Source organism: Colletes gigas, unplaced genomic scaffold (genome assembly GCF_013123115.1).
Source record: "Colletes gigas isolate AHSC1104 unplaced genomic scaffold, ASM1312311v1 Colletes_gigas_Sc00020, whole genome shotgun sequence".
Classification (NCBI taxonomy): Eukaryota; Metazoa; Arthropoda; class Insecta; order Hymenoptera; family Colletidae; genus Colletes; species Colletes gigas.
This window is the reverse complement of record NW_025106649.1, coordinates 4,285,144-4,300,524: the sequence shown is the minus strand read 5'-3', so window position 1 is coordinate 4,300,524 and position 15,381 is coordinate 4,285,144. Positions and strand designations below refer to the sequence as shown.

General features: G+C 35.5%; 2 protein-coding genes across 3 annotated transcripts; one reads left to right on the top strand and one right to left on the bottom strand.

Annotated features, from left to right (window-relative positions):
• Positions 1-757, top strand: LOC122400829 (protein FAM136A-like). Its single transcript, XM_043402505.1, has 3 exons — positions 1-177; positions 340-480; positions 557-757. Exons 1-3 carry the CDS (start codon positions 91-93, stop codon positions 755-757), a joined length of 429 nt encoding a protein of 142 aa, XP_043258440.1. The 5' UTR covers positions 1-90.
• A 539-nt stretch (positions 758-1,296) lies between these two features.
• LOC122400730 (DAZ-associated protein 2-like) lies at positions 1,297-15,366 on the bottom strand. Of its 2 annotated transcripts, none has more exons than XM_043402339.1 (5): positions 15,235-15,366; positions 5,960-6,034; positions 5,776-5,879; positions 4,943-5,107; positions 1,297-4,857 (listed from the first exon to the last, which is right to left on the bottom strand). In XM_043402339.1, the coding sequence occupies exons 1-5, from the start codon at positions 15,248-15,250 to the stop codon at positions 4,684-4,686; spliced, it is 534 nt and encodes a 177-aa protein (XP_043258274.1). In that variant the 5' UTR covers positions 15,251-15,366; the 3' UTR covers positions 1,297-4,683. The 2 variants fall into 2 exon arrangements, with proteins under 2 accessions (XP_043258274.1, XP_043258275.1); XM_043402340.1 differs by lacking the exon at positions 15,235-15,366 and adding an exon at positions 13,660-14,083.
• Positions 15,367-15,381: the final 15 nt, after the last annotated feature.

Genomic DNA, 15,381 nt, shown 5'->3' with positions numbered 1-15,381 from the left:
ATCGATGGTAGACCACGAGTCCTGAAAAAGCCGGTTGTTCCGTTTTATTTTATCTCAATAGCAGTACATTTGAACAAAAATAAGTATAAAATGGTTGAGGAACAAAGAAGACGGGTTGAAGATCGTATTAATGAAATGATGGAGGAGATTGATAAATCGTATCTAAGAAAAATGCAGGTACATTTAATTCTTTGTAAAGTATTTTTAGGTTATATCATAGAACATGCTTTACCTCTAATGTTCTAATATTATAAAATCATTTAAAAATTGATTATTGAAATCAAAATTTATAAACAATTATGAAATTATTAAGATATACCAACGAGTGTTTAATTTCAGAGTGACATGCATAGATGTGCTGCAACTTGTTGTGATAATGAAACTTATAGTATACAGAAAGTACATAATTGTGTAAGAAACTGCAGTAGTTCTTTGAATAAAGCTCAAGAGTACATTCAAGGAGAAGTAGTAAGAACTCAGGTATATGTTTAATTTTTAAAGATAGAAAATATTAACTGTAAGTCAATATATTAAATACAAAACATTATTTTTTTAGAATCGGTTAGAAAGATGTGTTATGGATTGCAATGATAAAATAAAAGACAAAATGGGTCCAAACCCAAGGCAAAGTGAAATCGATAAGTATAATGACGATTTTCAAAAATGTGCCACAATCTGTGTAGACAATTATTGTGATAGTTTACCTTCTTTAGTACAAACAATGAAGCATGTTTTATCGAATAAAAATTATGAATAGTAACAAAAATGAAATACCTATTTTAGTTGTATTAAGAAGAATTGTTATTATTATTGTTACAACATATTTGTTTTCAAAATATTTAATGGAATTGTTTGTCGGCGATCCTTCCTACCCATTAAAGTGTATGTCGCAATTGTTGCAAAAATATGTGCATGTGGAGGAGGGAAGAAATAACAAATTCCATGATCATAGTATTTATTAACTAGTACACTTGATGATTGCAGTGGTACATTTTTGTTTCTCTTTATTTTCTCTCTCTTGTTCAACGTAATAACAAATTCACCGTTGCAATTAATATCATTTCTTTATTGTTACAATAGACATTACGCTTATTGCACACTTTTTTCATGATATAAAACCTTCCCACCACTCTCGCTCGATACAAAATAATCGGTCAAAATATGTCGCGTAAATTCTGATCTAAACTGTAGAAATCTGCAAATAAATCGTTTAAATAATAATAATTTAAATATAAATATCAACACAATATAGTTCACTTGTTTCTTCGTGTGTACGAGTTTCTATGAAAGTTGACATTGGGCTTTATATCTTTCTTATTTGTTCTTGAAGATTAATGTACAGTGTTCGTCTTCAATCCCTTTTCAATTCTTGTCGTAGCTGCAAAGATTAAGGTGGCTCGGTGCATTTATTGCGCAATATAAAGGTAAGCGAAGTAGCTAGCAGTAGAGGCAGCCCTTCGCCGATATGCAAATTCGCAAACATTCGACGAGTGTTTACATTTCGAACAACGACACTACTTTGTTTTTCTTCGCCATGCGCTTGTTCAAAACTCCTAAATATGACTCGTACATGTGTCGTTTGTGGCTCAATGTCGTTAAGTGGAATGGCATGAGTTTTGGGAAATGTCAATTTTCTCAGATGTCTCGAGGTATAAGTGAATGCTGCGGTATATTTCGCACCTGGCGTCGCACGGATTGAGAAAAAAAAGGTCTATGTAACATTTTGTATCCCAATCAGTCAGACTCTTCGGACTAGATTTTTTTTTTAATAAGATTGAGATTACGCGCTGCTTTATCAAACGCTGGTCATATGTGAGTAGCTGTAGATACGCCTGGTAGAAAAAGAATTGAAGGTACAAGGTGAACGTAGGTTACGGCGCTGTGGCAACAAATTTGGCCAGTCGTGCGTTTCGCCTCATACAAATTTCAGTTCCAATTATTGCTCACACGTTTTCTTCCTCATAGAAATTGAACTAGATTCGACGACGATACAAAACAAGACAAGTATAGACCTACGAATTCTGGTTCGGATTTTGAGGTAATCGGATATCACAAAAATACAAAGAACAGTATATCAAATTTTGGAAGTTTTTGCTTAAGCGCAAAATTTAAATGCGGACAATGCTCTAAAAATGGATGTAAAATTTACAATTTTCAAGCAATAAATATTTTATAGAAATTCAACTAATAAGTTTTAAACTAAAATAGAAATCACTTTGATTTGTATCCAATTAAATTGTAATTTGCTCTAATTTCCAGTTGCGGAGCAGAAATGACTTTGAATACCATGGACAGGACTAATTAAATGTCCATCCTTGTAAAGTCCAATGCGAAACATATAAGAGTACTGGTCAAGTTTGCCGGAACACCCATTCGAAAAATTTCTAAATAGAACTGCGTTTCTTGGTCCTATCCTAAGCTATCACCGATTGTAAATTAGTTTCTCCGATCTTCATTGCTTAATTAATATCGTATTTAATTGTGCACCTGCAGAATGGAACATTCAAAGTGTCCTATCAGCAGGCTCACACCGCACTATATGCTGTGATCATCGCGGAGCAAAACACTTGTTTCGTAGCTGTGCAACTAGTTCATGATCGCCGTAATTTGTGTGTCTTTTTAATTTTACAATAGGTCTCAAGTTCTCAGAAAATATTACATTGTTGTTATCAACAATTCTGCATTGTATTTAATCGTAGGCGTTACGAACTCGCTGCATTGCTTACCGTATCATCATTGCAACTCGCCTAATATGGCTGGCATAAGGCTTAACCACGTCGTCACGAATTTTTCCTCTACTTACATGGATATTCAATTTGTACTTTGAAATTGAGTCAACTATTTGTTTCCTTCGCGAGCTTCGGTCGAAACCAGTTCCCATACAGTTATTAGACACCTTTAAAGAAAAACTTTGTAAAATTTTTACACGTTTCTAGATGGATGTCTCTTGTACTGCTTTAGATGTCACTCAGACCAGTGGTATAATTCGAATGTTTGGATACCTATCTAGAAACGAGAAAACGCCTGGTTATGTATCTCGAACATTACTACATGGTAACTGTTTCAATCAAAGCACAATTTAACCTGCTTGAAGAAATTCGTGCGCCGCGGACAAGCCTTTCATTTCAATTAAATAATAACTTTGTTAGCCGACCTAGCTAATCTGCGTTTAAAAAAGAAACATCAAACAACTAGAAGGAAAGACTACTGATTTTAAAGAAGAGAGTGCGTACTTTTAGGTAGAGTAGTAAGTATCTTCGAAGTCGTCGAATACGTGAGAATCTTCGGTATTTATAATTTTAATTTCTGCTGTTTGGCACTCGAGCCTTGAGCATGATCGTCACCCTTTAAGTTATAAAAAGTGTTGCTGTTGCATGATCTAATGATGTTGGAAAGAAACCCTTTCAAAGTGTTCGAACTTGATTAAAATTCTTATCAAAATAAAAAGGATGATAACAGATATTCGTCGAATGTAAAATACAAAGCGTGTTAGCTTCACAACCACGAATGACTCTCACGCATTCTTCAGGCTCCTATCACGTACATATTCTTTTTTTCTCTAAACGTTAGGGCTACCCATAATGATCTTTTTTCACAAAGTAAAGAATTTACTTTGGAAAAGAAACCTCACTGGAGAACACCAGGAGTGAAACAAAATCTCGAAAAAATGTAGTCGTGTAAAAAGTAACAGAAATAACGTGAGCAGCCCCTTTGCTTTTCGGCTTGCCTTGCAGAAAACCAAGTCGCACTTAAAAAAGGCTTAGAACACACTTTGAATATCGATCCCTGTAGGCGAATGAGACAACTCGCATCCAGTGGTGCACGTATTCACCCGCTAACTCTAAAAAGAAGAACAACCACCGTGTTCCCTACTCTCGCTCGCGCTCAATGACCCTTTTATTAAATTAAAAAATGGAACATCTCGTGCGTTTCGGAATATAGCAGCCGTTAACTATAGAAAGATCGAGCAAAACATACTTGGGAATGTTTTAAATTTCATAACGTTGGAATATTAAATGTATTTTGCAGTGCTACGTTCTGAAATTACTTGATCCTAAGATTTTTGTGGCAGTCATACAATTTAAATTGATATCCGTCGTTTTATCTAGTGAAATAATTACCGTCTTCTTAAATTCTATTTTAAATACGTCAACAAATTCATGTATCGCTCGATCGTTCTCGCGAAATCACCATCAAGACCATGACGTATTTTTAATTAAACACGCTGGTTTATGAAATTTCCACGTATCGTTACTTTACAAAATATACTTCTGGTCTTTTTCGAGTTAATTCAAGTAACAGTTTTGGAATCGTATGACCAGCGTCGCACGAGTATTCCTTTGTTAATATTCCTCCTATTAAATTTCGTAGTACATTCGATGCACAGACCGATCGCTACGATCTTAAAACCACATGTATGTACCGATCATATTTGTCCATTCTATATAGTTAAGTGTTTCCGACTGGAGGAACGAATTTTTTTAATAGACTCTAGAAAACATTGCGAATTCCGTTTAAAAAAGTACTGATTTACGATCGGTCCGCGCTCAAGGTATACTAATTAATAGCTGCTCCCAATGTGAAAATAGTAGAACTCTAACACAAAAATCAGATTTGCCTACATGGATCATCTCGACAACAATGCCTTTGTTAAACTTAGTGTTTCACAAAAGGTATAATGGTTTACCAAAAGGTGTAACCGCCCTCTGTTCCTCCTCCTAGGAAGTTTTTCTTTTGCGATATAGCCACACTGTGACTAGCCATTGCAGCTAGTTGGGCGGCGTTTGGAACTGTCGGAGGCGGTGGCAAGACGGGTTGTGAGATACTATCGAATCGATTAGTAGCATCGAAACCATTCTTTTAAAAAAAAAGAACCAACAATACATTAATATTCTCTTAAAATATTGGATTACGAGACATGTAATAAATCTCAATAACTTACAGGCATCACAATTGTGGGGGGCCTAACTGGAGGCTGCATCGTTGCTGCAGGATAATATGCTGCAGCTGCAGCTAACGGCGGATAATATTGTAATGGCCCATATGTAGGATAACATGCATTTGCTAAGTATCCTGGGTATCCTTGACCATACATTGGTTGATACATCTGCACAAAATAATCAAAAATTCGTCTATTATGTCTGCTGTCTTTTTCAGTTCAATGGAAGCAACATTTAATAAGCAGATTGTATGAGTGAAACTTGGAAGTTGTAACCACGTCTATTGGTGGAATATGGAAAAGTCAACGTAAAGAAATAATACATGAAATTTCAAGCAAACGATTATTAACAATTAATTTGATTCAATATTTTAAAAGACCTACATGAATCATTTTGAATATATTCTACTGGTTGAAAGATTGAAATACATGAAACGATCCGAGTTGATAGTTAAGCAAAAAATGCCAGAACTTTTTAACACACCTAATAAGTGTTCTGGTTTAATTTCCTACTATAGTTACATTCCTAGAATGTGTAACCAAATTCGACTATTGCGTCTGCTGTCTTTTTCAGTTCAACGGAAGCAACATTCTATAAGCAGATTGTATGAGTGAAACTTGGAAGTTGTAACCACGTCTATTGGTGGAATATGGAAAAGTCGACGTAAAGAAATAATACATGAAATTTCAAGCAAACGATTATTAACAATCAATTTGATTCAATATTTTAAAAGACCTACATGAATCATTTTGAATATATTCTACTGGTTGAAAGATTGAAATACATGAAACGAACCGAGTTGATAGTTCCTAGAATGTGTAACAAAAATTCTTACCATAGGATGCGTAAGAGTTTGATCATATGTCGGCGGCGGTGGGCCCTGGGCTGCATACAGTTGTGGCTGATTAGGAAACACTCCATACGGTGCGGCACCTGCAACTATTGTAAAGTTCGCATGCAATCGGATCATTAAAACCTCATCGAATCAACGCATCGAAACACAGAGATGATTCTCTTACGTGCACCACCGTAGGTAGCAGGCTGTGTCGGCGCAGGGACAAAACCTGTTGGTGGATGAGGTGTCACCGGGTATGCTGTAACACATGCAATGGAAAATGCAGGTCCGTTCATTTTGTTGGCCGTAGGTTCGATCTAAGCCAACGGTACGTGGTACCACTGCCAAAAAGGACAAGGGACGACACGTTTCAGAGATCAACAGAAAACGCTGAAACTGTTAATCGTTTCTCAATCTTCCATATTACATCCTATTAGTTTCTTCTTCGTTCTCTGCGGATCATCTGACTCGTGACATCGGCATCGAGAGGTTTTCGACGCTTTGTATAACGAATATTATTTATTTTAGCTATTACACTATTATTCGAGGCTTAATTTCAGATTATTTCGACATACACGAGTAAATGTAACGCAACAATCTTTCACTGAGCGTTGAAAACTTCTCGATTTCAAAAGTGGTACTCCCACACCCAAGTATATCTTACACATGACATACACCGTTTTTATCAAGGTACTATTCAAAGCTCAAACAATGTTAGTCACTAAATAATGGTGAAAAGAAATAACCGAAAAACTGTATTTTTGCCTTCTTGTTACCTTTTGAGTTTACCGCAGTTTCCAAGTCAGTTTCATTCGCGATAGTTTAGAGCAATATCGCAACTGCGAATAATGTATCGGAAAATTTATAATGCATCCGTGTAAACTGCACTGGTACAAGACAGGCTTTTGATAGTAAAAAACATTTACGACTCTTTCGAAAATCCATATTCACGGAAATTTCTTTCTTGTTCTTATAGAATCATTACACAATAATCAACACTGTATATCAAAGATTTTAATCCCGAGGATTCTCGATAGAAACGTAGTTGAAAGCGAGACACTTGAGAATAGCTTAGCGAACTATTAATTTCGGTATCTTAACCGTGAACAAATAAACAACAGCACATGTGTGTATATATGTATATATATATATATATATATATATATAAAAATAAATATATACATATATACATATATATATATATATATATTTAAAATCTGACATGGAGCAATCTGTGGTACATCTTGTCACTAGTTTTAAGTGAAATCAACGTCTTTGGCAACGTGCCAAGAGAAAAAAGAACAAAGAGAAAAATCCGCGTCAAAAAAAAAATTGAAGCCCGTCGAATTCTTTTCACCTTCTTAGAACGTAAATACACATAAAAGTTTTACAAACAAGTCTAACAATACAGCCACTACGAGTAATATTATATGTAATGTTTTGATAGTCAAAAGAATCGTCAGAAGTCGGCCAAGAATGAAAACGAAAGAGAGATAAAAAAAAACAATAAAAACAAGAAAATGAGAAACTATTCTCAAATGAAAACTCGCGTTAAATCGACCTACCTTTACTTCTAAAACTAAGATATAATACGAAACCGATCTCAAAGCAAATAGCGTTACGCAATCAAGGTAAAAGCCAAATACATTCGTCTAAATAGTCGAACCTTGGAAGACTTATCAACTGCTATCATAAATTACGAATAGGAATATCGATATCAATTGTAGCTAATTACTTTACACGATCTTATATTTTTTGCAAGTAAACACAGTCGGAAGATCGATCCTGTTTTATTCTAAATTATTTGTACGTGATATAAGGCTGACAATGAAAAACTGAAGTACACTTTCACGGATGTTGAAACATTTTCGTCGCAGTTGTGAATCGTTCAGGTTCGACCATATCGAAAAAAAAGAAATGACAAAAACAGAGCTAAAATAAAGCCAGGGATAAGAAGGGGTAAATGGGTTGTTCCAAAAAGTGATGTTAAAAACAAGCCCAATAATCAAGATTCGAATAAGTGAAACACTTTTGATAACCGTACAAATAATCCAATTAAACTCAATTCTCGCTCGGTTGACCGAAAAACTATCGTTCGTTTCGGGCGGTGAATGTGTAATTTATACAATGAGTACAGTGGTACGATAAGAAAAATAAAATATATATATACACATATATATATATATTATGTATATATGTATGTAATATTCAACATACATACATATATATATGTATATATACATACATATACATATATACATATATATACACATACATATATACACACATATGTTTATGTATATCAAGTTCCACACATTCAAAAAATTGTGACAAGATTCAGCAAACCACAAATTTCTGCAAATATCCATAAATAAAAGTCAAACATGATTAAAAGTTCTTCGTAATTGCGTAATATATATTATTAATTGGGCGCTACTCGCACGAATTTTGCCGCGAGCTTTCTTCTGTCGTTAGCCTCATTCGACCACTCGTTCTCGCTGGCAATCGCGAGAACGCCCAATTTCTTTTTTAGTAGACTAAATTACGCTCTGCACCGTCGCCATTTAGCATACGCAAAAGTGAATCGACAGACATGCTCGATTTCTAATACAGCGATCTTTTAAAGGAAGCGAATTCGTCCCCAACGGTTACAGGTTGATCATTATTCCCGAATTTCTAAACGTGTTTATCACCTTGCGTACAATAAACAGCTCGGGCCCAGCAGCAGTGGATGGACATGTTGTACTCTAACATAGACGTCAGCCCACACCAAATTGTCCATGATAATTGAATACTGGTCCAACGCGTGGAAACGAGCTATTCTCGAATTACGTTATATTGCTCTTGATTATCGCGCGTGTAGGTCGGCACAGTTTCCTTCGTCCTCCGCCTCGTTGGCGGCAATTCGACGCTAACCAAAATTCATCGGATCGCGAAAGAGAAGGCTCGCTGGGATCCACCGGTCGGTTCAGTTTTCAATCGAATAATAAATTTATGTGTCAGTGCCACGGTGCAAACAATCATCGAATCCAATAACAATTGATCATAATATTAATATGCTAGTACGAGTTTACTGGGTAACTTTAAAAAGTGTCTTATTTTTTTTTCTCCGTGTTCTCCTAATTTCCCTTTTTCAGTCTCTCCCTCTCCGCCTCCCCTTTTCTTGCTGCTCTTTGCCTCGACCCGTCTTTCTCTCGTACATGCACGCATTTCCTCTCGGTCTTTCTCCTCGTCCCGTTCTTAAAGCCTGATTTGTCCCAATGAGCATGTTCGACCCAGTTTTTCGTCAGAGTCGTATTGTCTTTCGAAGTTTCGCCCGTATTCGCGAGAGAAACCGGGCGAATCCTGCCCCGTTTCTTCATCGGTTCCGCGGCCCATCTATTTCTGCTAGACGATTTTATTCATCGAAATGCTTCCGATGAAATAGTCCTCGTATCTCGACGATCCCAGCGACCAAGCGATGATCGACGATCTCGTTTTACGCGCGAGAGAAGTCGTGCAATTTTATCCGTATTCGTTGATAGAAAAAAAGGGGGATATACCGTTCAGGATATTAATAAAACGTATCCCTGAAGAAATTACCGATACATGCAGGGTGTTCGACCGACCTCTAGGAAAAATTTTAATGGGAGATTCTGGAGGCCAAAATAAGACGAAAATCAAGAATATCAATTTCTCGATTGAGGCTTCGTTAAAAAGTTATTAATAAATTAAATTAAAAAATTTCAAATCGTTCTGGAAAAATTATTTTTGATTGTAAGGATTGATTACAACCATTTTTGGTCATTACACATACCTCCGAATTCCTACGCATTTTCGAGAAAAAAATTCCTTACCGAAAATCTAATGTGAGGCCAGACATGCTTCTGCGAATTTTAAAATGTCATAACTCCTGAACGAATTGTAATATTTAAGTGTTTCAAACGGCAAACAACGCGTATTTTAGTGTACAATATATAGATATTCCAAGAATATTCGAAAAATTGTTCCTTGACACCGTAAAGGGAGAAAAACACTGTAAAAATGGTCCAATTTTCAAACGACCATAACTCCTAGAACAGTGAATATATTTTAATGAAATATTTTTCTGAAGTAGAGCTCATGGAAACTCACAAAAAAGTATTAGACAAAATTTCCGTACAGCGTCAAACAAATTTATTAAAAATAAAAAACGAATTTTTAAGAAAAATCGACAGGGGGTAGGTGCCTAAATTTCTCGACGAAAAAATATTTCGAATCATTCTAAAAAAATTATTTCTAAGTTCTGGGGTCAAATACAACCATTTTTGGTGAATATACATATCCCCGAACTCCTACGCACTTTCGAGAAAAAAATTCGAGTAGATGAACTTTTTCGACAAAATTAAAAAATTTCAAATTGTTTTGGAAAAATTATTTTCGGTTGCGGGAGTCAATTACAATTATTTTTGGTGTATAGACATACCCCCGGAATCCTACCCACTTTCTAGAAAAAAATACAGTACGGGCGGAACTTTAAACGTTAATAACTTTTTAACGAAGCCTCCATCAACAAATTAGTATTCTTGATTTTCGTCTTATTTTGGCCTCTAAAATCCCCCATTAAAATTTTTCCCCGGGGTGGCCGAACACCCTGTATAGCTGAGTTTTTATTCCGACGTCAACATGATGTTAATGAGCCTATAATGGCATTTTTCGACATGATGGCCGAAATGTTTTCGATACAATATATAAAAGGTGAAAGAAAAAGTAATTGGAGTGAGTTATGGTTTGGTATAATAGATGAGATTCTATTTGAAACGCTGTAAGATGGTGATGTGAAACCATCTCAAGTAGAATTTCGTATATTATATTTGGTAAGGCCATGACCATGACAACATATTTCAAGGTCATGAAAATCGGCGATCAGGGCAAACATCTAAATAATTACCAATTTTCCTTTATATTCTTTATAATGATCAAAAAATGCTGTTCAAAGCTATAATTTAAAAATGTTATTTCTCTACACATTTATAGAACAATTATTACCGTGATTCTGTATCATTGGCAAACTTTTATTTTAAGTTTTTATTGTATGTTCGGATATTTTTGATCGATTCGCTTCGTCAAATATCGGTCCAGGTCGCTGGGTCTGGAGAAATTAGAGGCACTCTTGACATTTTCGACGACACTCGACTACACAGTATCGTCGAATCGCTATCTCATACTTAAGCTCACTATTAACAGTATACATGATAGATTCTGCCAAACATGCACATGCAGTTCAAAAATGCTCGAGAGATTCCTATGATCTTGCGGCGACAAGTGAACACGTAATCTGAACCGGCACGTCTATCGACTATTGCTCGAGAACTTTTCAAATAACCAAAGATAAAACTTCCGTAATGTTAATGAATTCGATGTCTCGTTCACAACAGGAATAGGAACATCTCTGTATCGACTCCAAAGACACTACGAAACTGTTTGACTACACGATTAAAAAACGACGAAATCAATTCGTTCGATACCTTCTTAACATTTATTTCTCCCGCGACATTATCATTTATCGAATGTGACTATTTAACGTTCACAAATAAAAAGAAAACACTAACAATTTAACAGTTAAGAAGAGAACGAGCGAGCCAACGTAAAGATAGAATCATGGAAAAATCTATCACAACATATTTATGAACATGCTTTGTAATACGACGCGCGAGCAACTTTCAAAACCAAATCCGTAGCCACGAAATTTATATTTTTCTTTCTCACTTTCGTCGCGTGATCGGTTAAAAACAACCGAAGAATAAATTTCAACAATGGAAAGGTACTCGCGCGTCGCGCGTGCCACTACCGATGCATTCCAAACATGCAAACTAAAATACAAATACGTGAAAAATCATTATAGCTATGTATATATGTATATACTTGCACATAAAACCGATCAGGATGCAGGCAAACACAATTTTGCTCGAAATTTCTCTCCGTATTTGTTGAACACACCCGACGAACACTTATCAAACATGTGTCGTCGTTTTTGATTTCTATCGTTACCGACGAAGCATGTTTTTTTGGTGTCGATTTTCATAGTTTTCTTCTTTTGCTGTTCGACAGCACGATCGTGATTATCCTATTTTCTTTGTTTCTCTGTAGAGCGAATAGAAACTGCTAACATTACTACCGAGAAACACACTGGGTACTGATATGCATGTGTGTACGTATATATTACGTATATACGCTACTCATTTTTTTTATTTTCCCTTACTCTGTTTGTGTCCAATTAAATAGGAATAAGCTAATACACTACTATTATCAAAAGAAGAAGTATATTTTTCTCAATATATCGACTAAAAACACGTGCAGAACCGACCACAAGTTTCGTCTCTATCATCGTTAGTCTTCTTCCGATTTGGTTCGTAGCGTTGGTTAAGCAAGAAAAAAATGGCGGTTAACTAGCCGCTTGATCGCGAACCGATCGAGTCATATATGCTTGATTCTTTTCTTTTTTTAAATGAGAAACTTGTAGCCCGAGCCGAAGCAACATGCACTATTGTTAAAAGTGAGCTACCAAGTTTCTATCGAGTAGAAGTATCATATAAATACGCTGAGCTTAGATACAGCATTCGTGTCCACCCCGCTAGCCCACCATGTCGTCGCGTGGTGAATTGTTTTTAAGAAAATTTAACTTAATTTGTTTGGTACAACGAATAGAGGAATCGGTCTGTGCCTTTCGACCGAAATTATCCCTTAAAAACTGAACCACGAGAGGCACAGTGGGCGTTGTAAAAAAAAAATGAAAAAAAGTGGGGGCAAAAAAGAGAATAAATTAAGCAATCAGCCAATACCACGGTCTCAGTACGAAATATTTGTACACCCATATCAATATCTTACGTTCATATTGATTTGGATATATAGCAGCCGACGTCTCCAATTCAAAAAGTATAAGTCTCGATCGTATTTAAACGCATTCGTCTCAAAGGACTTACAAATATTGATCCCCGTCCATGTTCCTAAACGATCTCTGTTCCACGAGTTTTCTGCAATATACCGCGAGGCGGCGGTTTCACTTAAGAAGACCGCGATTAAATCTTACGCGGTCAGAAGTGTAAATCGTTCTTCGATCGTATTCGAGCATACTCGTGCGTTATATTTCGTTTTCATTAGACCGGCAGATTTTCAACGAGCGATCTTATGCAACACATGAAGCGGATTCTCTCGATCCTGTAATATGTGCCGATCGTGACATTAATATAATCAACGTAGTCCTGGAAAAACTAGGAAACTGGTATTAGTCTGTTAGATTTATTCTGTTAACGTAACGTTTTTTTAAAGATTCCTTTGTGGTATTCGTGTCTCACTGTTTTCTTTCTATGAATCAGGCAGGTCCACGATCTGTTGGTACTACGATCTGCCAACAAAATTAACGACACGAGGAACCGGAAGAGACTGGACAAAATTCGATCGCCTGAATGGCTTAAGGCGGGAAACAAAGGCTGTTTAAAGTTCAACATTTCACTCTTTTCACTTTTTGAATCGGGAGGCGCGCGGTGCGTTTATATCTTCATATATATATTTGGTGGAATATAAATATATATATTTATATATATTTATTTGTGTGTATACGTAATATATGTTGGTATATAAACACGTAGTGAGTTAAGGTAATATATAGAGTAAGGTGAGGTTAGATACGTGGCTTAGGCTGCGCGAACGCCGGTCTCCGAAGCTCCACCTACTGACTGGGATCAAATCGTCTTTGTAATGGTCCGCTGCAAACATATTGACAGCCACAACTGTAGGCGCGATCCTTCGGTTTTTTAGCGGCTATACCGTCACGGTAATACGCTCGCAGATTTGCACCAGTATAATCCTCGATTCTCGTATTATTTCTGGTTGTATGGTTAACACAGTATATACTGATCTACTTACAGACTAAACTTTTACACATCCCTTAAATGTTATGCTCTGTAATTATGCGTCTGCCTTAGGAACAGAGCGGACTGAATTAGGAATAATCGCATAAGTGTCCGAGCTGTTAATCAAATACGACAGTGGATTACTGTAAAATGGTGTAGTGGTTTGAGCTGTACGTCAATTGAATATTTTCATATGCACGTACAAAACTCGAAAAAGTCTGCAGTGACGTTAAATTATGTATCTCGCTCGTACGAGTTATAGAATAACTTCTCTGCAGGAGCGTAGATCGAATATTGCCACATGTATGCCAATCATTGACAATACCCATAACAATGTTGCACCATCCAATTTTGATACCGACAGAGTTTTTAGAACGATAACACAAACAATGCAGAACACTTTCCTATTGGATCAACTTTGCATTATGTTAATAAAATTTAAATTCAATAGCATTTCAAATTAATTTTGTCTTGATATTTATCAAAAATATGTTGTTTGTGAATTGAAACAATAAATCACTGAAATAACATAATTATGACAATCAAGTTTTTAAACATATATTTTAAATCTTTCAAGGATGGATAAGAATTATTCATTAGATTAATCTTTGCATCTATGTAAATGACTTCCAGAGATCTATTTTAAAATATAAACATAAAAACATAAGTCATCTTTAATCTTTAATTAGAAATTCTTTCTTGGTATAATTTTAAAATTCATTGACTTATTCGATTCATTAAAGAAAGTAATATCACAAAATATTTTGACTAATTTGATCACAGAACATTTTAGTTTTTCTAAATTCATTATTGTATAAGTAATATCTATAAGAAGCAGTATTTTAATTTTATTCACAAATTATTGTATTCACTATAGTGTGTATTGTGAAAAAAACTCATATTTTCTTTGTGTTTAAAAAAGTGTTCCACATAAAAAATTTAATATCATTTTTAGTATCAAAAGCATAACTACCAATATTTTATTCGTTAAATTGCAACAGAGTTTTTAATCATCACTCCCAAAAAAAAACTACTATCATACAGTAAACTCCAATAGCGTTCAACTGTTCGTCGCTCAATACATTTTTTCCAAACGTACAATTTGTGAATATATGCATAATGCGTTCTTGAGTATTCATATTAGTTGGGCCAATGAAAAGTGCATTATAAAGTAAAACCTGAGACAAAATGAATAAAATCGATAATGTCGCGATAAAGACTACTGCGTTCAAGGTGATATTCGACTTTTAATAAGGAGTCATCGCGAAAATTATCCAGGACGAACTCTGGTAGCCATTTTGTATTTCCCACATAGAATGCGGTATTGATTTATCTGTCACTGAGCAGAAATATTCAAGTTTTTCTCATCGTAAGAAGACGAGAGTAAATTCATTTAATAAAAATACGAGTTTCGATCGAATTTGGACGTGCACCATTTTTCACAGGCGTCGAATAGTATTACTAACATAAAAAAACTCTCCGCCGTACGAGTGACAAGTGGTATATTCTCGACTCGAAAACACGAGATACTCTTAACGGGTGTAACACATATTATTAGTCGTATTGCGCGATTACGATGTATAGTTACCTTTCTTGTCGGTCATTATTGCTTAAAGTTTCACAAATTCTAGAAAAAAATACGTTATTCCTAATTAAATCACCGATTTAAGTTACAATACTGAGGAGACGAGCAACGGCTGTGACACTTGACGGACACTAGCGCCCTTTATTGAGC